The 22,972-nt window shown below is 44.8% G+C and overlaps 1 protein-coding gene across 5 annotated transcripts in view; it reads left to right on the forward strand.

Moving 5' to 3' along the window:
- The window catches only part of LOC147606219 (uncharacterized), a 48,060-nt gene that overhangs the window by 6,432 nt on the left and 18,656 nt on the right, over positions 1-22,972 (forward strand). Inside the window, exons 1-3 of one of the 5 annotated variants that reach the window (XM_086792695.1) lie at positions 18,481-19,781; positions 19,920-20,099; positions 20,221-21,267. The exons of 2 other annotated variants lie outside the window; for them this stretch is intronic. In XM_086792695.1, the coding sequence (XP_086648821.1) occupies positions 19,708-19,781; positions 19,920-20,099; positions 20,221-20,263 (297 nt within the window). In that variant the 5' untranslated portion in view covers positions 18,481-19,707 and the 3' untranslated portion in view covers positions 20,264-21,267. Of the gene's footprint in view, positions 1-18,480; positions 19,782-19,919; positions 20,183-20,220; positions 21,268-22,972 lie in introns of those variants that run through there. 2 more of the 5 variants (XM_086792689.1, XM_086792691.1) reach the window with 2 other exon arrangements.

Consider the following 22,972-nt stretch of genomic DNA (forward strand, 5'->3'; position numbering starts at 1 on the left):
CTCCTGCCAAAACCTTCTCTCTGACAAAATGGTAGTGGACCTCTATATGCTTCGTGCGAGCATGAAAAACTGGGTTCCTGGCCAACTGTATATTGCTAATGTTGTCACAGAAAATGACAACTTGTCTATCCACTGATAGACCCAAATCTGCAAGTAGCTTTCTCAATCAAGCTACCTCACATGCTGCCATAGTAGCACGTGTGTACTTGGCCTGTGTACTGGATAGAGCAACCGTAGGCATCTGTGTACCCATGTACACATATCTCTGTCCCAGTTTCATAAAATAGTCCACAATGCAAAGTAGACCTCACATACCTCAGTATGCGTCTCAATGCATCCAAATGCGGCTTTCGAGGAACCTGCATAAACTAACTCACCAACCCAACAGCATAGCTCAAATCTGGCCTGGTGATCGTCATGTAGATCAAGCTTCCTACTATGCGCCTATACATAGTAGGATCCTCCAAAATCTCTCCTGAATCTGCACTCAACTTGCCATTCTGATCCAATGGCATTCAGATAGGCTTACAGCCTGTCATACCATACTTGGACAACATGTCCAAGCTGAAACCGATCCCGTCAAGTGGAAATAGACTCCGTTGGACACCCACATGCGTAATAGCACAACTTAATATCACAATTTGAAATGGACAACTTAATAACAACTGAAAATTGAAATGAAATGAAATGTTGATAGATGGACACCAGCAATGGGGTCGGAACGGGCCGACCCCCCCCCTCAATATATGATATATTATTGGGAGTATTTAACAAATACAATGCTCCATGGATTCAATGAACCAGATGATGTCCATGTACAAATGAATACAGTACCAAACAAGAGGCTCGAAGTAGATGTTTGAAGGAGAGCGACCACTTGAGTGGTCCAGTCTCTACAGTCCTGCGCCTTCACTGAGCGCCCCAGTGGTGTTCCATGACCACGCACAAATAGGCGCTCTCGTATTAACGCCTGGCTCTCCCGATCTCGGCACCTTTGGACCGTGGTTCTCCAAAAGCTTGGACTACCCGGCATTGAACGGGTGTTAGCGGTAGAGAGAATTCTTTATCAGATTTACAACAAAGTTCTTTACTTAAATCTGAATTCACTTACTTGTAGCTCGCAAATGGAAGACAGATACCCGAGGTGTGTGTGCAGCTACTTGAGAGGGACATCAGGACGCAGCAGCCTGTCGAGGAGGAGGAGAAGGAGCTGCCTGTGTGGAAGGTGTAGCCACCTAGGAGGTGCAGAGCCACCAGTAGCCGCCTATGGAAGGAAGGTGCAACCCCACGCAGCCGCCTGTAGAGGGGATTGCAGCTGCCTGTTGTGGAGGAGATGCAGCCGCCTGCAAAGGATAAAACAACCGCCTTTGGAGAGGAGAAGGTGCAGCCGCCAGCTGAAGAGCAAGCGTGGCCTGCTGGACAACACGTGCAGCCGCCTGAGGGGTGCAGAAGTCGCCTGCTATGGTCGCTTGCAGAGGAGAAGAGGTAGCCGCCTGTTGTAGTGCAGCCGCCTGCTGGGCAAAGGGAGCAGCCGCCTTTGGAGAGGTAACACCTTTCTGCAGCTGCCTGCAGGGCAGAAGGAGCAGCCTGTCGAGGAGAGGTAATGCCTGGCTGCAGGAGCACAGTCGCCTGTATGGTAGGAGGAGCATGCGCAGCCGCCAGCTAAAGAATACAGAAGCCTGTACCGCTAGCTAAAGAGTACAGAAGCCTGTAAGGGAGGAGGAGCATGCGCCGATGGAAGGGAGACAGCCGCTATGCAGAGGAGGCAGCCGCCTGTTGGAGAGGAAAGGGAGGTGGCGCAGCCTGAGGAGGCAGAAGTGCACAGTCGACTGTATGGGCAGAGGAGCAGCCTGAGGAGATGGAGGCGCACAATCATGTGTGTGTGAGGAGAAGGGTGGTCGTTTTTTGTAGATGTTGGAGGGGAGTTAAACGATCACAGTTGGCCGGCTCCCCACGTTTGCATGGGGGTGGCCAGCTTCATGGTGTGGTGTGGGTAGGTGGCCATACACCCACCCCCACACACTTAAGGGGTTAAGTGTGGGGTTTCCCTCCCCACCTTGGCCTACAAGTGGGTGCCCACTTTTAAATGAATGTGAACTTACAACCTTATAACATTAAAGGTTAGAAATAAAACTATTAAACCAACAAGTGCAATACACTTACCACCTGTTCACACGCAACAAAACTCGTCAGAAGACAGAGCAAACTTCACGACTCACTGGCAGGCGTCCTCGCTCAGTAAGTGGCATGTCAAACAGGCAAACACAAGAATACAAGTCATGCAAAAACAGTTTCAAACATGCAAAACATGAGTGCATGTGCAAATAGTATCATGGACATATCTCCCGTTCATGGAACAAGTACAAAATATCTGTCGGGCACAAAAATGGCACGACATAAAACATAAATCTTGGTCTTCCTATGGAGTGACAGTCCCATAGGTAAAACACAGTTCGAGGCACGAGCCTCCCTATGGAGTGACAGTCCCAAAGGCAAGACACGGCACAAATACTGGCTCTTCCATGGCGTGACAATTCCATGGATAGAACACAGTCCATGTCATACACGGGTGGCACCAGTCTGGCTCCCGTCCATACGACACCATCCTGCTAACACACGGGTGGCACAAGTCTGGCTCCTGTCTATGTTAAGCAAAATTACTGGCCTCTTCACATGAGACACCGGCCTGGCCTCAAGTGAATGAGACACAAAACTGGAGATGGACCAAATGGACGGCCAATTGGTGACATCCCCCCGAGCTCCTAAAGAGTTGTCCTCAATTGAAAAGCCTCAAGATATGCCTGCAACAACTGTGGGTAGTCAACAAAATAATCCTCATTTACCCACTTTGCATCAATAGGCAAATAATTTTTTAAACTTCACAAGGTATCTCCTGGAAAGCTTTCCTGCAGGTAGCTTTCGCTCCTTGTGAAAGACAATCTGTTCTGGCTGGAGGATCTCCTCAAGCTCATCAATCTCCGGCGGATCTTCTGTGACAAGCTCGTCAGGATCTGGCCCCACATATTTCCGAAAAAGACTCACATGAAATGCATTGTGAATCTTTCAATGACTAGGTAAAGCAAGCTTGTATGACACTTCATTGATCTTTTGAATCACCTTGAAGGGTCCATAATAGTGAGGAGAAAGCTTAGGATATGATCCTTCTCGTCCTGGCCTCTTCCGAAGCCTAGCCTTCTCAAATTTCAGCAAAACCCAATCACCTTCTTTGACTTGCATGTCCCTTCTATGCTTGTCAGCAGCCATTTTATGCTTATCTTGTGACCTTGCAATGGCTGTCCGTACCTGAGCAAAAGCTACATCTAAGTCACGAATATATTCATCAGCTGCAAAAATCTCATCCTTTGTACAAAGGATGGGTGGCAATACCACTCTGCCATAAATAATCTCAAATGGAGCCTTTCCCGTGGAGGCATGGATCGTATTATTGTAGGCAAACTCAACAAGTGGAAGATACTTCTCCCATGCAGTCTTTTGATCTGCCACATAACACTTCAACAAATCCAACACGGCTGAATTTGCAGCTTCACTTTGGCCATCCGTTCGGGGATGATTAGCTGATGAAAACTCAAGTTTAGTACCCATGTTATCAAATAAAGCCCTCCAAAAGAGGCTCGTAGTTCTGGGATCTCTATCCCCAACAATGGATTTAGGCATACCATGATGCTTGAAGATATTAGCAAGAAAAAGCTTTACCATATGATCAACTTTAATGGTTTTCTTGACGGGCAAGAAATGAGCTTGCTTGCTAAACGTGTCCACAATGGTCCAAATAGCATCATTCCCATGCTGGGATCTAGGCAAGTCCATAATAAAATCCATAGTAATACTTTCCCAAGGTTGCGAGGGAATAGGCAATGGGCTGAAGCAAACCTGGAGGTTTTTGCCCGTCAAATTTCACCTTTTGGCAAGTAATACATGCACGTCATAAGCCTCAATGTCTTTTGGCCAAAAGAAATATCTCTCAATCATGCGTGTAGTGGGCATGATACCTCTATGACCAGCATAAGGTGGAGCGTGACATTCCTCCATAACCTTTGGACGCAAATCCTTCGAGATACATAGGCAATTATCCTTCATAAGATAACCCTCGTTGATAACATAAGAGGCATGTGAATGACCAGCCATCAAATCAGTCCATATATGGCAAAAATAAGCATCCAAATGATACAAATCTCGCATAGCAGATAAGTCCCCATGAGAGGCCACTGAGACTGCAGCCACATAAGGCCTCCTGGATAATGTATCTGCCACCACATTTTTCTTTCTGAAAATGAAACATGGAAAGAAAGTTTGCCATTCTCATTTGCTTCTCCGAAAGCTTTGTTTGAGATAGAAAGTATCTCAAGCTTTGATGATCTGTCTTGACTACAAATTCAGTCCCAAGAAGATAATGTTTCCATATCTTTAAGGCATGAATTACAGCCAAGAGCTCTTTCTCATAGATATCCATATGAAGCTCAGCATCATGCAAACGACGACTCTCGTATGCAACTGTATGCCCTTCTTGATTTAGGATAGCCCCTATACAATCGCCACAGGCATCACATTCTACTACGAATGATTTTTGCAAGTCAGGAACAATAATATGGGTCCACATATGATAGCATGCTTGAGTTGCAAGAAAGCATCCTGTTCTTTTGAAGTCCATTTGAAAGTGGTTTTCTTCTTTGTGAGATCATGTAGAGGGGTTGGCTATCATAGCAAAATGCCTTATGAAACGCATATAATATGAACATAATCCCAGAAAACTACGTACTTGATGTACGTTTTGCAATTCTGGTCGATTCCGAATGGTCTCTATCTTTGCAAAATCCATTGTTACTCCATCCTTGGATACAATGTGACCCAAATAATGTATCTCTGAAGAAAGGAAGAACTCGCTTTTCTTGGCATTAATGAAAAGTTTATGCTTCCGCAACTCTTCGAACACTGTGACCAAATGAGTTCTGTGTTCCTGCTCATTCTTGGAGAAAACCAAGATATCATCAAAGAATACTCCTGTGAATTTGCGATGGGATCGGAATATCCTATCCATCATACGATTAAATGTGGCAGGAGCATTGGTGAGACCAAAAGGCATTACCAAAAATTCATATAATCCAAAGGCTGTCCTGAATGCAGTTTTATGGACATCTTGTGACACCACTCGTATTTGGTGATAACCACTCTTCAAATCAAGACGGCTGAAACAAGCCGAACCATCAAGCTTATCCAAAATGTCATCAATACGCGGAATTGGGAATCTGTTCTTGATGGTAAGCTTGTTTAAAGCTCTATAGTCCACACACATGCGGAATGACCTGTCTTTCTTTTGGACAAGAAGCACAGGAGAGCAATAAGGTGAGGAACTAGGCTGAACCAAACCTTTCTCTAAAAGCTCATTTACCTGCTTCATGATCTCTTCTTGTTGTGCGGCACTCACACGGTATGCGGGTTTGTTAGGTGAAGAACTACCTGGCACAAGATCTATGTGATGATCTTCGGGCCTTTGGGGAGGTAATTCACCTGGCAATGCATCAGCAAAACAGTCATTGAATGCATGAAGAAAATTCAGCCTATCATAAGTCATAGCATCCACATTTTGATGACTTGGTATAATGCTATCACGAACAAAAACCAAGTACGCAGAAAGACTCTTTTTCATTGCTTTATTAATTTGGATGTGAGATACAAGTGGGATGGAATCCCCTTCTTTGCCAGCATCAATGAAATGCATGCGGCCTTTATGCATAAAAGAAATCATGTTGGTCTTGTACTCTTTGCGGGGCTCAAGCCTATGATGCCATGGCTTGCTCAACAATACATCACATCCATTTAGTGGTGCAACTAAGAAATGTTCATTATCAAGGTAGCCTTGGATATGTATGCGCAACCTCCCTATCAATGGGGTAACCTGCACCTCTTTACCAACAAAAGCAGCTTCGGCTTCAATCTGAGGTCCCATGTTCTCAACCTCAATACCCAAGGCAGCTGCCGTTTGTATAGAGATGAAGTTATCGGTTGCACAGTCATCAAACATGAATAAGGCGAGCTGATCCTTGATTTGATCCCAAGTCTTGCATACCATCCGCTCTTTTGCATCATGTTTAGTGTTTCCCTGCACATCGGGAACTGCATGTACATTAGCCTTGGTCTGCTTGTCCTCGTGCTTAGGTTTGCGGTCAGGGCATTGTCGAAACATGTGCTCTTTGCTGCCACAAGAAAAACATACGCAGAAAGACTCTTTTTCATTGCTTTATTAATTTGGATGTGAGATACAAGTGGGATGGAATCCCCTTCTTTGCCAGCATCAATGAAATGCATGCGGCCTTTATGCATAAAAGAAATCATGTTGGTCTTGTACTCTTTGCGGGGCTCAAGCCTATGATGCCATGGCTTGCTCAACAATACATCACATCCATTTAGTGGTGCAACTAAGAAATGTTCATTATCAAGGTAGCCTTGGATATGTATGCGCAACCTCCCTATCAATGGGGTAACCTGCACCTCTTTACCAACAAAAGCAGCTTCGGCTTCAATCTGAGGTCCCATGTTCTCAACCTCAATACCCAAGGCAGCTGCCGTTTGTATAGAGATGAAGTTATCGGTTGCACAGTCATCAAACATGAATAAGGCGAGCTGATCCTTGATTTGATCCCAAGTCTTGCATACCATCCGCTCTTTTGCATCATGTTTAGTGTTTCCCTGCACATCGGGAACTGCATGTACATTAGCCTTGGTCTGCTTGTCCTCGTGCTTAGGTTTGCGGTCAGGGCATTGTCGAAACATGTGCTCTTTGCTGCCACAAGAAAAACATTTTCCCTCCTTGGCATATTGCTCTCTTTGCTCTGGGGTCAAGCCGAATTTGTTCTTCTTTGGGCCTTGATCTTTAGATGAGGTATTTTCAGCTTTACCTCCCTTGTGGGTCTCCCGGAAGTTCTTTTTAGGTGGCTGTCCACCTTTTTGCAGATTTGGGACAGCCTTGTCTTTTCCCTTTGAACCGCCTTGATCCTGCTTAATTTTGAGCACCAATTCCTTCGTAGCAAGAGCAGAGGCTGTGAGCTGTTGCAAAGTATGTTTCGGGTGCAATTCAATGCCTGAACGATAAGCTGGTTGCAATCCAGAGTGGAACTTTCTCTTTCTTTCATCCTCAATGATTTGCATAAAAGGAGTTACCTCCAGCAACACTTTCCAAAACTTGTTGACATACTGTTGCACACTTTCATTATCTCTTTGCTCAAGTCTATCCCACTTTTGGGTGAGAGTTTGCTCCGCATTTGGTGGCAAAAACTGAGCATAGAATCTGTCCTTAAACTCCTTCCAGGTGCAAATGGGATCCTTGGTGATCTTTTCAGTGATCCACCAATGAGCAGCGGTCCCCTTAAAAAACATGCTAGCATGGCGTACTTTAGACTTCTCAGTGAAGTCCTCATCGCTAAAAGCAATGTCAAACTGTGCCACAAATGCTAACACTTTGGAAGCATCATGCTCTCCATGAAAAACATCAAACTTAACAGACTTGTCACGTGCTTTAAATTCCTTAAGCTTTCTGGCATGAGGCTCATGGTCCTCTCTTTTTCTTTTCCCCTTATTCAACGGGGCAGCCCTATTTGCATGGGCTCCATGGGCCATCATGGAAGTTTCATGAAGCACGGTGGCATGTGCTCCACGAACTTAGGAATCAGATGCATGTGACTTTCCTGCATAAGGCAATGTCTCTCCATGAGACAACTCAGAAGGCAAAGCTCTTCTAGTGGCAGACCTGTCACCCCTACCATGGGATACATGTCTTGAATGCATGTGACCATCATGCCCTCCATGAGCACTAGCATACATATATCTGTCAGACTTTGTGCCTTGTGGAGAAGATGCATGACAAGAGGTGACTTTCACCTCTTCCTTTTGCATAAATGACCTCAACCTTTGAGATGCGGGATCTCCATGCTTCAAGCGAGGTGGATTTCTGAATTTCAGCTCTCCGTCTTCCCCCTCTTTGATGTCACCTTTGCGGAGGAGATAGGAAAGTGCCAACTCCCTTGGCTTCTTGCCTACTTCCCGTGCCATGGACTCAAAAGTCACATCTACCATTGCATCGGCTTTCCTTACTTTGCACATGGGGATCTTCATGCAAAAATTTCAGCTCTTGCTCTTGTGCCTGCAAAAGCTTTCTCATATGCTCCATTTCAGCCCTCATTGCATCAGGCTCTTCTTCTTGCATGACTGTCTTTCCTCGAGACAGTTGTCCCTTTGAATCACTATCATTTACCCTTTCAAGGGGCTTGTGCCTTCCTTGTAGAGCATCAGAACCACGTGAGGCACTTGATGGGCCCCTCGAATTAGGCACTTTCAAAGGGTTGCCTTGGCTGTCCATTGTGTTAAGTGTGCTAGAAGCGGGGTGTCTAATACACAGGTTCGTTTCCCCACTAAGAAGAGGGAAATAACTGTGCTCTGATACCAATGAAACCGATCCCGTCAAGTGGGAATAGACTCCGTTGGACACCCACACGTGTAATAGCACAACTTAATATCACAATTTGAAATGGACAACTTAATAACAACTGAAAATTGAAATGAAATGAAATGTTGATCCGACCCCCCCCCCCCCCCCCCCCCCCTCAATATATGATATATTATTGGGAGTATTTAACAAATACAATGCTTCATGGGTTCAATGAACCAGATGATGTCCATGTACAAATGAATACAGTACCAAACAAGAGGCTCGAAGTAGATGTTCGAAGGAGAGCGACCACTTGAGTGGTCCAGTCTCTATGGTCCTGTGCCTTCACTGGACTCCGCGGAGAGCGCCCCAGTGGTGTTCCAGGACCACGCACAAACAGGCGCTCCCGTACTAACGCCTGGCTCTCCCGATCTCGGCACCTTTGGACCGTGGTTCTCCAAAAGCTTGGACTACCCGGCACCGAATGGGTGTTAGCGGTAGAGAGAATCCTTTATCAGATTTACAACAAAGTTCTTTACTTAAATCTGAATTCAATTACTTGTAGCTCGCAAATGGAAGACAGATACCCGAGGTGTCTATGTGCAGCTACTTGAGAGGGACATCAGGGCGCAGCAGCCTGTCGAGGAGGAGGAGGAGGAGCTGCCTGTGTGGAAGGTGTAGCCACCTAGGAGGTGCAGAGCCACCAGTAGCTACCTATGGAAGGAAGGTGCAACCCCACGCAGCCGCCTGTAGAGGGGAGTGCAGCCGCCTGTTGTGGAGGAGATGCAGCCGCCTGCAAAGGATAAAACAACCGCCTTTGGAGAGGAGAAGGTGCAGCCGCCAGCTGAAGAGCAAGCGTGGCCTGCTGGAGAGCACGTGCAGCCGCGTGAGGGGTGCAGAAGTCGCCTGCTATGGTCACCTGCAGAGGAGAAGAGGTAGCCGCCTCTTGTAGCGCAGCCGCCTGCTGGGCAGAGGGAGCAGCCGCCTTTGGAGAGGTAACACCTGGCTGCAGCCGCCTGCAGGGCAGAAGGAGCAGCCTGTCGAGGAGAGGTAACGCCTGGTTGCAGGAGCACAGTCGCCTGTATGGGAGGAGGAGCATGCGCAGCCGCTAGCTAAAGAATACAGAAGCCTGTACGGGAGGAGGAGCATGCGCAGCCGCCAGCTAAAGAGTACAGAAGCTTGTACGGGAGGAGGAGTATGCGCCGATGGAAGGGAGACAACCGCTATGCAGAGGAGGCAACCGCCTGTTGGAGAGGAAAGGGAGGTGGCGCAGCTTGAGGAGGCAGAAGTGCACAGTCGACTGTATGGGCAGAGGAGCAGCCTGAGGAGATGGAGGCGCACAATCATGTGTGTGTGAGGAGAAGGGTGGTCGTTTTTTGTAGATGTTGGAGGGGGGTTAAACGATCCCAGCTGGCCGGCTCCCCACGTTTGCATGGGGGCGGCCAGCTTCATGGTGTGGTGTGGGTAGGTGGCCATGCACCCACCCCCACACTTAAGGGGTTAAGTGTGGGGTTTCCCTCCCCACCCTGGCCCACAAGTGGGTGCCCATAATGGGTGCCCACTTTTAAATGAATGTGAACTTACAACCTTATAACATTAAAGGTTAGAAATAAAACTATTAAACCAACAAGTGCAATACACTTACCACCCCCCGTTCACACGCAACAAAACTCGTCAGAAGACAGAGCAAACTTCACGACTCACTGGCAGGCGTCCCCGCTCAATAAGTGGCACGTCAAGCAGGCAAACACAAGAATACAAGTCATGCGAAAACAGTTTCAAACATGCAAAACGTGAGTGCATGTGCAAATAGTATCATGGACATATCTCCCGTTCATGGAACAAGTACAAAATATCTGTTGGGCACAAAAATGACACGACATAAAACATAAATCTTGGTCTTCCTATGGAGTGATAGTCCCATAGGTAAAACACAGTTCGAGGCACGAGCCTCCCTATGGAGTGACAGTTCCATAGGCAAGACACGGCATAAATACTGGCTCTTCCATGGCGTGACAATCCCATGGATAGAACACAGTCCAGGTCATACACAGGTGGCACCAGTCTGGCTCCCGTCCATACGACACCATCCTGCTAACACACGGGTGGCACAAGTCTGGCTCCCGTCCATGTTAAGCAAAATTATTGGCCTCTTCACATGAGACACCGGCCTGGCCTCAAGTGAATGAGACACAAAACTGGAGATGGACCAAATGGTCGGCCAATTGGTGACAAGCCATACTGTCTCTGCAGTAATCCAATACCATGTGGTGACCTAATCCCCTCAATGCCCAAGAAATATCTGAGCTTCCCGAGATCCTTCATCTTAAACTTCTGTCTAAGCAAGATCTTTACATCAAAGATCTCTGCATCATGGTCCCCCGTAATGATCAGATCATCTACATAGATGACAACAAGCACAACCCTTCTATGACTAGAAATCTTGTCAGACCATGCTCTTGGTGCTTGTTTTAAGCCATACAAGGCTTTCTTCAACCTGCAAACATGCTCGGGGTGACTCACATCCTCATAACCAGGTGGCTGCAACATATACACCTCTTCCTGCAAATCCCCATGCAAGAATGCATTCTTTACATCCATCTGATGTAAAGACCATTGCTTTGACGCAACCACTGCTATCACAACTCTCACTGTTGCCATCTTGGCGATTGGGTTGAAAGTTTCCTCATAATCAATGCCATATGTCTGCGCATATTCTTTGGCTACCAATCTAGCCTTGTACACCTGCTTATGCTTCCATCACTGTTATGTTTTACTTTGTACACCCACTTGCATCCAATGACTTTCTTGCCTTCAGGCAATCGCACTAAATCCCAAGTCTCATTTCCATATAGTGCATCCATCTCTTCATCCATAGCTTTCTCCCAACACACATTTCCAACAGCCTCATCAATGCATGTGGACTCTACAACCTGTACAACTTTTGCCATGTATGCATAGTGATGTGCCACATAACCATCATAGGTAAACCTCTGCACAGGATTCTTCACTCTCCCAGATCTTCGCAGCTTTGCATTCATGGCTTCCATAGCCTTCTTTACACCAGGTGTTCTCATAGTTGGTATCCCAAGATCCTCATCAAGACTCATCTTTGAGCCACTAGACTCTCCATCAACATGAGAATGCCCTGCAGAAATGTCAGGCATACTAAGGGGCTCAACCACTTTCTCTTTGCCTTTATGTGATGTACTAATCACATTTGCAGGACTGGTATTATGACGCAGCCTGCCACTCCATGGTCTATCAACTGAATCACTAGATGAGGACTCTCCTGGTCCACTCAAAGACTGTGATTGCTGACTTGCATTCTGTGCAACTACATTTCCACTCACATTAGCCCCAACAACAGCTTCTTTTTCAGCAGCATACCAGCTGCTCATCTCATCAAAAACATCCCTGCTTATCCCCTCAACTCACGTGTAGCAGGGTTATAACACCTGTATCCCTTTTGCTCAAGGGAATATCCAATAAGCACACATTTTTCAGCTTTTGGATCCAGCTTAGTTCTTAGCTCATCTGGCACATGTACATATGCAATGCATCCAAAGACTTTCAGATGAGACAAATCAGGTTTTCTGCCAGTAAACCTCTCCTCTGGAGTTACATCATGTATGGCTGCAGTTGGAGTCCTGTTCATGATGTAAACTGCTGTAGAAACAGCCTCAGCCCAATAGCTATGCGGCATATTCTTCTCTCCCATCAATGCTCACGCAATCTCAGCAATGTGCCTGTTTTTCCGCTCAGCAACTCCATTTTGCTGCGGAGTGTATCTGCATGTAAACTGTCTCCGAATACCATTCTTCTTCAAAAATTCAGAGAACTCATTTGAGAAGTACTCTCCCCCTCTATCTGACCTTAGGCACTTTACATATTTCTCTGTTTTCTTTTCAACCGTAACTTTGAAATTCTGAAAATGAGTGAACACCTCACCCTTCTCCTTCATGAAGTATACCCACACTTTCCTTGTGTGGTCATCAATAAATGTCACATAATACGTGTAGCCTCCCATAGACATGGTCTTCGTAGGACCCCATACATCTGAATGCACAACATCTAGTGCATTTCTGCTCACATTTCTGTCACGTGGAAATACATGCTTTGTTTGCTTTCCTAATTGGCATGCTTCACATATTTTTCTGCATACCTTCAACTTTAAACTTTGGTAGCCCTGTCACACAATTCCTTTAGTCTGCATAGACTTCATTCTCTGCACATTCACATGTCCAATTCTTTTATGCCAAATGACTGTGTTTGTAACAATTCCTGAACCATTTGCAAACATCGCAGCACTCACTTCAGGCATGTTTACATTCAATGTAAACATTCTGCCCACTCTGTTGCCTTTTTCAACCAACCTGCACTTGTCTTTAAAGTCTTCAACATAACAACCATCAGGGTTAAACCGAACCTGTAAACCCTGCTCAATCATCTGGCCAACTGAAACCAGATTCTTTGTTATGTTCGGAACATGAAGTACATCTGCAAGGTACTTCACTTTGCCATCCTGCATAGACAATGGCACATCTCCAACATGGGCAATTGGATGAGCAGTGTCATCCCCTGTTTCCACAAAACCAGGTCTTTCAAGGTTTTTCATCTCCTTGAACCACTCCCCATGATTTGTCATGTGGTTCGAAGCACCTGAATCAACGTACCATACATCATCTTTATGTGCTGCTTCAACATTTTCAGACATGGCATTAACGACATGCTGCATAACAAACAACCTTTCATTATCCTCATTGTTTCTGCTCGAGGATGCATAGTTGTTTTGCTGCAATTTTACAATTTGCATGTCAGCCTGCTTCTTATAACAATCTGTCTGCACATGTCCAGGCTTACCACAATAAAAGCATCCACGTGTATCATTATACTGCCTTTGTCAATTTCCACGACCTCTTTGACTCCCCCTGCCTCTGAATTGGCCTCTTCCACCTGCGTGTTGTTGTTGTTGTGAATTCTGGGACTGTTGTTGTTGCTGCTGCTGGCCATAATTCTGATTACCTGTTCGGCCACCTCCTTGGCCGCGTCCACGGCCTCCTCTATCTCGTCCTCTTCCTAAACTTGTGTAGAAGGCCTGTTGCTCTGAACTGTTTTTGTTTTGTGAAGGCTATTGGTCTTCACCCAAGCTCTTCTCTTCTATAATTAACATAGACACCAAATCTGTGAAATTGGGAATGTTTTTCCGAGTTTGAATAGACGTCTTGAATGCCTTGTATTGGGACCCGAGACCACGTAGACAGACTTCCACCTTATCATCATCATCTACTGAAACGCCAATAGATGCAAGGGATTCCACAATACCCTTGATCTTCAATGCATAGTCATTCAGAGATATACTCTTTTTCTCCACAGTATGAAGTTCATTCTTTCTTTCGTGCCTTGGTATTCGTTTCATAGAGTTTTACCAAGGTGTCCCACGCCTCCTTGGGGGACTTGGCATCCTGTATGTGCCCAATCATGGTGTCCTGTATACTGATAGAGAGCCAATACATAACTTTTCTGGCTCCTTGGTTCCAATCCTTGAACTCTTTCACATCTGCAGCAGTCGGATTGATCTTCGGTATCTCCGGTGCCTCTTCATGCTCACCTTCTATGTAGTCCCAGTAATCCTTTCCCATCAAGAAATTTGTCAACCTGAACCTCCAAGCATGGAAGTTGTTCTTATCGAGCTTCTCAACAACAATCTGGTTTATGCCATCATTTGACATCTTGCCAGACACACAAATTTACCAGAAACAGCACTCTGGTTTAAACTGCTGTATTTTCTGCAGTGATACTGTACTACACTCAAATGTCACAACCAGTGACCTCAATGTGCATACATACACCCAATGGCAACTGTTGACCTCCTTGCAGCACACACAATGTCTGCACAACTAATCTGTCTTCCTGCAGTTCTTAAAACAGAGTTCTGCAGAGAATCGATGACTTACCCGCAGTGCTCGAAATCGCCTGCTTTCTGAAAAACGGAGGTCGTAACGCATTTTCGGCCCGAAAAACGTAGTCCAATAGGATAGTTTAGTTGCCCTATAGCTTTACTCCCGCGAAGAAAGCTCCTCAATGAGAGATCGTTTGCCGGTCCCTCCCGTAGAGCTCCCGACAAGGGTGTAGTCGCCAACACAAATAGGGAAGAGTAGATGAAGCTCTTACCCTCGTACCGCTTCCTGTGCTTCTCTTGCTTGCAGCTCAGCCCTTAGCATGAACCAGGCTCTGATACCATGAAAAGATGCAGGGGAGAGGAGATCTTGAGCTCTTGCAAGCACACACACACTCACAAAAACCCTAAAAGAGAACACAGAAGATGAGAGGTTGAAAATCTTCTTCTTCTTCACACAAAACTCAACACACCATATACAAAGATAAGAGTACACACCATATGAAAAGGTACTCAAGCAAATACATACTAGGGTTCTCTATAGTGTGAACCCAACTAAATGAGCTGGCGCTATAACTATGCCAGTCTCTAGAATGGCTGTCACACAACCTGTCATCCCACTGGCCGCATATCACCCAGGATCTCACCAACCATGCCAGTGGTGTAAGTGTGGGGCCTATCTCCCAGGCGGGTCATCAGTGTCCACCGCCTCACTAGATGAGCTCGATATCTCAACAAAAGTAAGGTCACTGGTTGTGACAATCTGGGTGCAGTATAGTACCGTTGCAGAGAATACAACAGTTTGTGCAAGTTAAGCAAGAGTGCTGTTGCTGGTAAATTTGTGTTGCAGAAAAGATGTCAAATGATGGAATAAACTAGATTGTTGCAGAGAAGCTTGACAAGAACAACTTCCATGTTTGGAGGTTTAGATTGACAAATTTCCTGATGGGAAAAGGTTATTGGGACTACATTGAAGGTGAACATGAGGAGGCACCGGAGATATCAGAGATTAATCCAACTGCTGTAGATATAAAAGAGTTTAAGGATTGGAATCAAGGAGCAAGGAAAGTCATGTATTGGCTTTCTATCAGCATACATGACACTATGATTGGGCATATACAGGATGCCAAGTCACCTAAGGAGGCATGGGACACCTTGATGAAGCTGTATGAAACCAACACCAAGGCACGAAAGATTCGGTTGAAGAATGAGCTTCATACTGTGGAAAAGAAGAATATGCCTGTGAATGATTATGCTTTGAAGATCATGGACATTGTGGAATCCCTTGCATCAATTGGTGTTTCTGTTGATGATGATGATAAGGTGGAAGTGTGTCTGCGTGGTCTCAGGCCACAATACAAGGTGTTCAAGACGTCTATTCAGACTCGGGAGAACATTCCCAACTTCATAGAATTGGTGTCAATGGTGATCATTGAAGAGAAGAACTTGGGTGAAGATCAACAGTCTTCACAAAACAGAAACAGTTCAGAGCAGTAGGCCTTCTACACAAGTGCAGGTAGAGGACAAAGAAGAGGTCGTGGACATGGCCAAGGTGGTGGCCGAACAAGTAATTAGAATAATGGTCAGTAGCAGCAATAGTCCCAGGATTCACAACAACAATATACAGGTGGAAGAGGCCATTTTAGAGACAGGGGAAGTCAACGAGGTCGTGGTAATTGACAAAGGCAGCATAATGATACACGAGGCTGATTTTACTATGGTAAGCTTGGACATGTGCAGGCAGATTGCTATAAGAAGCAAAGAGACATGCGAAATGGAAAAGTGCAGCGAAACAACTATGCATCCTCTAGCAGAAATAATGAGGATAATGAGAGGTTGCTTGTTATGTAACATGTGGTTAATGCTGTGTCTGGAAATGATGTAGCAGTATGTAAGGATGATGTATGGTATGCTGATTCAAGTGCTTTGAACCACATGACAAGTCATGGTGAGTGGTTCAAGGAAATGAAGAGTCTTGAAAGACGAGGTTTTGTCGAAACAAGGGATGATACTGCTCATCCGATTACCTATGTTGGAGATGTGCCATTGTCTATGCAAGATGGTAAGGTGAAGTACCTTGCACATGTACTTCATGTTCCAAACATTACAAAGAATCTGGTTTTTGTTGGCCAGATGATTGAGTGGGGTTTGCAGGTTTGGTTTAACCCTGATGGTTGTTATGTAGAAGACTTTAAAGATAAGTGCAGATTGGTTGCAAAAGGCAACAGAGTGGGCATAATGTTTACATTGAATGTAAATATGCTTGAAGTGAGTGTTGTAATGTTTGCAAATGGTTAAGGAGTTGTTGCAGATATAGACATTTGGCATAAGAGAATTGGGCATGTCAATGTGCAAAGAATGAAGTCTATGTAGACTAAATAAATTGTGACAGGGCTGCCTAAGTTTAAAGTTGAAGGTATGCAGAAAGTTTGTGAAGCATGTCAATTTGGAAAGCAAACAAAACATGTATTTTCACATGACAGAAATGTGAGCAGGAATATACTAGATGTTGTGCATTCAGATGTATGGGGTCCTGTGAAGACTATGTCTATCGGTGGCTGCAGGTACTACGTAACATTCATTGATGACCACACGAGAAAAGTGTGGGTGTACTTCATGAAGGAGAAGAGAAGTGTTCACTCATTTTCAGAATTTCAGAGTTATGGCTGAAAAACAGACAGGAAAGCATGTGAAGTGCCTAAGGTCAGATGGAGGGGGAGAATACTTCTCCAATGAGTTCTCTGAATTCGTGCGAAAGAATGGCATTCAGAGACAATTTACATGTAGATACACTCCGCAACAAAATGGGGTTGCTGAGCAAAAAAACAGGCACATTGTAGAGATAGCACGAGCTTTGATGGTAAAGAAGAATATGCCGTATAGCTATTGGGCTGAGGCTGTGCCTACAGTAGTTTATATCATGAACAGGACTTTTACTGCAGCTATACATGATGTAACGCCAGAGGAGAGGTTTACTGGTAGGAAACTTGATTTGTCTCACTTGAAAGTTTTTGGATGTATTGCATACATAGTCACAAAAAAACGTGTTTCGCAGCAACGAAACCTCTGAAACGTTTTGTGCCGAAACGTTTCTACGAAACGTGCGAAACGCCTGACTGGAGACGTTTCGTCCAAATCCAGAAAACTTGCTTGTTTTCACCCGTGGTGCATTTTCGCATGTTTTCTTCCACTCTACACGCTCGCTTCCCTGTGGCACGTGCCCTTCTCGTAGTCTCATAGATGGTCGCCGACTCGCTGCATCCCGCCAAACAGTCGCGACTCGCCCGCCAGTCGTCTGCAGCCCGCTGTCCGTCAGTTGCCTGCACAGTGCAGCCCTGCTCTTCTTCCTCTTCCTTTACCTCTCCTTCTCTTCCTCTTCTCTCTTCCTTCACCTCTACTTTTCCACCTCTTCTTCTCCTTCCTCTCCCCCTCCCCTCTTCTTTCTCCTATCTTCTTCTCCTTCCTTCCTCTCTTCTTCTTCTTCCTAACTTCTTCTCCTTCCTCCCTTCTCCTCATCTTCTCTCCTTCCTCAATTCCCCCATCTCCTTTTTTCGCTAATTCCAAAATTCCTCTTCTTAGCCCTATTCTTAAATTCTATAATGCCTTGTCGCAACAAAAATGACAATACTTGGAATGTGAGGGATGACAATGTATTCATCCATAGGTACAGGACCTCGGGCTCTAGATGTGCAGTGTGTAAGTTGTGTGGAGATGTCTTGCGAGGTAGTAGCACCGGTGCAAGAGCTCACTTCACATGGGAGGACAAGCAAGGATCACACGGATGCTATCGTGTGAGTGAGGCTATTTTTCTTGCTCATGGTGGTTTGGAGCGAAAATGGCAAGAAGTGCTCCCACTCTTGCACCCTTCACTACCCCGAGAGCACATTGAGCAGTGTGTAGAAGCAGCGAGGCAATTCGAAGCCTCAAAACAAAGTGCAAGAGGAGACGGGCAACCATCGGTCCCAAGCTCACAACCACCAAGCTTTTCAAATGTTGGTGCTATGAGCTCCCAACCACCAAGTACATCGAGGGATACACCTACACACTCACGTGTGGCTACGGTGGATTCTCCTCTTATGGGTGAGTCTCTATCAAACTCCCAATAGATGAAAATCAAGAGACGTGTTTCCATGCCTTCTAGCAGACGACCCACACAAGTCTATACAAAGAAGAGGGCTATGGAACTTGGGCATGGTACTCAAACTACACTTGCAGCACTATACGTCCCGAAGAGGGCTATGGAACTTGGGCATGGTACTCAAACTACACTTGCAGCACTATACGTCCCAAAGCTCAAGCAAGAGGCACAAATTGCGGAGCAACAAATTTTTTAACAATGTAATCTTCCCTTCAACATTGTTCGTGTGCCCGCATACCATAAGTTTTACAATGCTTTGGCTGCGGCGGGAGCCATTGGCATGCATCCCGTCAACTCGGAGTCCTTGAGAACAACAAATGTGACCGCTCAAGTGAACCAAATCAAACAAGAGTTGACGGGATTGGGGGCGTGTTGGCAAAGATATGGATGCTCTATCATCTCCGATGGATGGAGTGACCTAGTAAGTCATGACTCTCAAATGGTCCCTTGCTTTGATCTTTTGATACATTCTAAATCATAATTTGAGACTTGTATTATGTTGTTGTCTATTGAATATTTACATAATCGATTGTTTGTCTAATGTGTAGAAAAGGTGGCATATGATCAATATCTTGGTCTCATCTTATGCCGGTACGACATTAGTGCGAGTTGTTGATGCCTCGGCTCCGGATCTGCGCATCACAGGGGAGTGGATATACGAGCACATTCGGCAAGCTATAGAGGAGGTTGGGCCACAACATGTAGTCCGAATCATCACCGACAATGGTTCGAATTGTGAAAAGATGGGAGAGTTTGTAGAAAGGGATTTTTCTACCATTGTATGGACACCATGTGCCTTCCACTCCCTTGACTTGATGATGGAGGATATTGCAAAGCTTGGGTGGGTTGACCCGGTGTTAGAAAAGGCTTTGCGCATCATCACGTTCATCACTCGAAAGCCTCAAGCTTTGTCACTATTTAGAGACGTATGTCGCTATGACCTCGTGAAGCCGGAAAAGACACGGTTTGGGTATCTTTTTCTAGTGCTTCAGAAGTATGTGACATTTAGACATGTGACATGTCACGTTTCTAATTTGTACATAGTACTTACAAGCATGATGCATCCTAAATTCGTATGCTCATTGCTCATATGACAATGGACATAGCCTCAATGCTCATACAAATTTAATGTTCATGTACAATGCCTTTCAGGATGGTGCAAAGTAAAGACTCTCTTCGCCGATTGGTATGTAGCGAAGAGTGGAGTAGGTTGATCACGAGGGGTGTACGATGAGCTTGGTATACCACTACATGCAACGCCTGGGACAATGCATGACCACATGCAAAGCTTTGTCACTTGAGAGGTATGTACTTTTTTACTTAGAAGTTAGTACTTACTACTATGTAGTATACTGTATGATCTATCATCTATCATGTAATCATGAGTCTTGATGAGCGTTAAAACATAAACTGGGCGATTGCTAATGCATGACTACGTGCAGGATTTCGGATCTCTCTCGGATTTGGAACGACAGGTGGATTTGGTTTCATAAACCAATCCACATGGTTGCTTACATGCTTCATCCTCTTTTCAAGGATGCAAATCATTGGCATGATAGAAAGCTGGTTTGTGGGTGGACATCTTATTTGGATAGAGTATATGCTCCAGACGAGCAGTCCACGTAAGTATTGGCTTAAGCTTGTTACTTACAGGACTTGTCTCTTGAGTCTTGAGTGTGCAAAGTAACAAGTACTAATAACTATTCACTTATATGTTTGGTTTGAACTTTGTGCTCTGAATAGCATTGAGGAAGAGCCACTTCTCTTCTCTCAAGATCGTGACTAATTCGCATGGGAGATCACCATGAGAGAGGAGCAAAGACGTCAAACTGTCTCATGGTGGGAAATCAATGGGCGATTGACTCCTACTTTGTAGACCTTGGCTCTTCGCACTCTCTCCCAAGAGTGCACGAGTGGTGCCGCAGAGCGCATTTGGAGTATATGCGCGGACATCCATACAAAAAAGAGAAATAGGTAAACATAATAACTTAAGACTCAAGAGTCAAGACATGATTGATGTACACAAATTTATTTACGTTCTTGAATCTTGATGTTGCAGATTGAGCACATCCCAACTAGATAAGTTGGTCTACGCAAATCTTTGCCTACTTGAGAAGCTCAAGAAAACCAATGGGAGCATTGAGGAAGGAGGAGTTCTCAAGTGGAAGGTGAAGGAGATTGACGTCACGATCCTCATAAAGTTAGAGCGAGGATTGGAGCGGGGAGAGCAGATTGACCTTTCTTTTATTCAGAGACGCAGTGATGAGGATCTTGCCTATGAGTTTCTTCGAGAGGATGAGGCACGCTTTAGGTGTGCTACACGAGCTCAGTCTCGATCTACTGCTCCCGAGCCGGAGGGTGATGATCTTGATTTGCATTCTCCCCTAGAGGTGGGAGCGTTGAGCCGAGACACACTGGAGGCACCGGCCGCCATGGCGGTAGGGGTCGTGGCAGAGGTCGTAGCAGAGGACCCAGAGGTCGTGGCAGAGCATGCTCTTTTGTCATGCAGTAGATGATGCCATCAGATGAGGAGAGAGAGAGATCTATCTCTACTAGTCTCTCGAGCACTGATAGCTCAAGAGACTCAGAGGGAGAGACATCAGGATAGCAGCTAGCTCTTAGATTTTTTGAGCATTGACTATTTAGTATGCCTGTTCAGTGTTGACATTGACATTGATGTATCATGAATCATGATTCATGGTATATATATTATGCATTTTGGATGATGTTATCTATGATGATTGATCTATGGTCTTTGATACTTTAAAGTTTCAATCTATCATATCTTGAATAATGAATCTTGTGACTTGTCATTCTTGTGCTTGTAGCTTGCATGAAAGTCTCTGAAATTGTGCAGCTAGAATATAGATTCTAAATTTCTATCTATCTTGTGAATTCTAATTTGTATATAATATGTATGTATGATGTAATACGTGTGTGTGTGTGTGTGTATATATATATATATATATATATATATATATATGTGTGTGTGTATATATATGTGTGTGTGTATATATATATATATATATATATATATATATATATGTGTGTGTGTGTGTGTGTATGTGTGTACAAATTTATAATTTATTTTTATAATTCTAAATTTTCGAAACCTGCGGTTATTTTAGTGACGGACGAAACCTTTCGTTAAAAAACTTTCAAATCCTCGAAACGTTTCTTGTGAACTGATTGCATCTGTGCATGTGCCAGATGAGTTATGCTGAAAAAGATGCTGTTGGGACTGATGTAAGTGGAAATGTGGTAACTGGTTGCACAGAATGCAAGTCAGCAATCACAGTCATTGAGTGGACCAGGAGAGTCCTCATCCAGTGGTTCTGTTGATAGACCATGGAGTGGCAGGTTGCGTCATAATACCAGTTCTGAAAATGTAGTTGGTACAACATAAAGACAAAGAGAAAGTGGTTGAGCCCCTTGGTATGCCTGACATTTATGCAGGGCATTCTCTTGTTGATGAAGAGTCTAGTGGCTCGGAGATGAGTCTTGATGAAGAGCTTGGGATTCCAGCAATGAGGACACCTGGTGTGAAGAAGGCTATGGAAGCCATGAATGCAAAGTTACGAAGATCCGGAAGAGTTAAAAATCCTGTGTAGAGGTTGACTTATGATGGTTACGTGACACATCACTATGCGTATATGGGAAAAGTTGTGTTGGTTGTAGAATCCATATGTTTTGAAGATGAGGCTATTGGAAATGTGTGTTGGGAGAAAGCTATGGATGAGGAGATGGATGCATCATATGGAAATGAGACTTGGGATTTGGTACCATTGCCTGAAGGCAAGAAATCTATTGGCTGTAAGTAGATGTATAAGGTGAAAAATAACAGTGATGGTAGCATAAGCAGGTACAAGGCTAGATTGGTAACCAAAGGATATGCGTAGACACATGGGATTGATTATGAGGAGACATTTGTCCTAGTTGCAAAGATGGCAACTGCAAGAGTTGTGATTGCGGTGGCTGCAGCTAAAGGCTGGTTTTTACATCAGATGGATGTCAAAAATGTGTTCTTGCATGGTGACTTGCAAGAAGAGGTGTATATGGATCAGCCACTAGGTTTTGAGAATACAGGTCACCCAGAGTATGTAAGCTTCGTAAGGTCTTGTATGGGCTGAAGCAAGCTCCATGAGCATGGCATGACAAGATTGTTGAGTATCTTATTACTATTGGTTTTCATATGGCAGATGTAGATCACTCTTTGTATGTGCGCAAGAGTGATAAGGGTATTGTGATCATTATTAAAAGACTAAGGTCATGTAAAAGGGTAGGAGAAGGGTGTGTGTATGAATGGACTTATGGTCCACTAGCTCACCTATTTAAAGGCAAAGCTAGAAGGCATTTTGTGTGTGCAAAGGCCAAGTTGTATGCATAAGCAACTTAATAAACAAGATTTGTTCTTGTATTTTTTGGGTCTCTCTCCTCCACTCAACTTGATCTAGCATAAGCACCACGTTTTCTCAACATGGTATCAGAGCTTGGT

Source organism: Cibotium barometz, chromosome 58 (assembly GCF_041138505.1).
Source record: "Cibotium barometz isolate CiBa-2024 chromosome 58, ASM4113850v1, whole genome shotgun sequence".
NCBI lineage: Eukaryota > Viridiplantae > Streptophyta > Polypodiopsida > Cyatheales > Cibotiaceae > Cibotium > Cibotium barometz.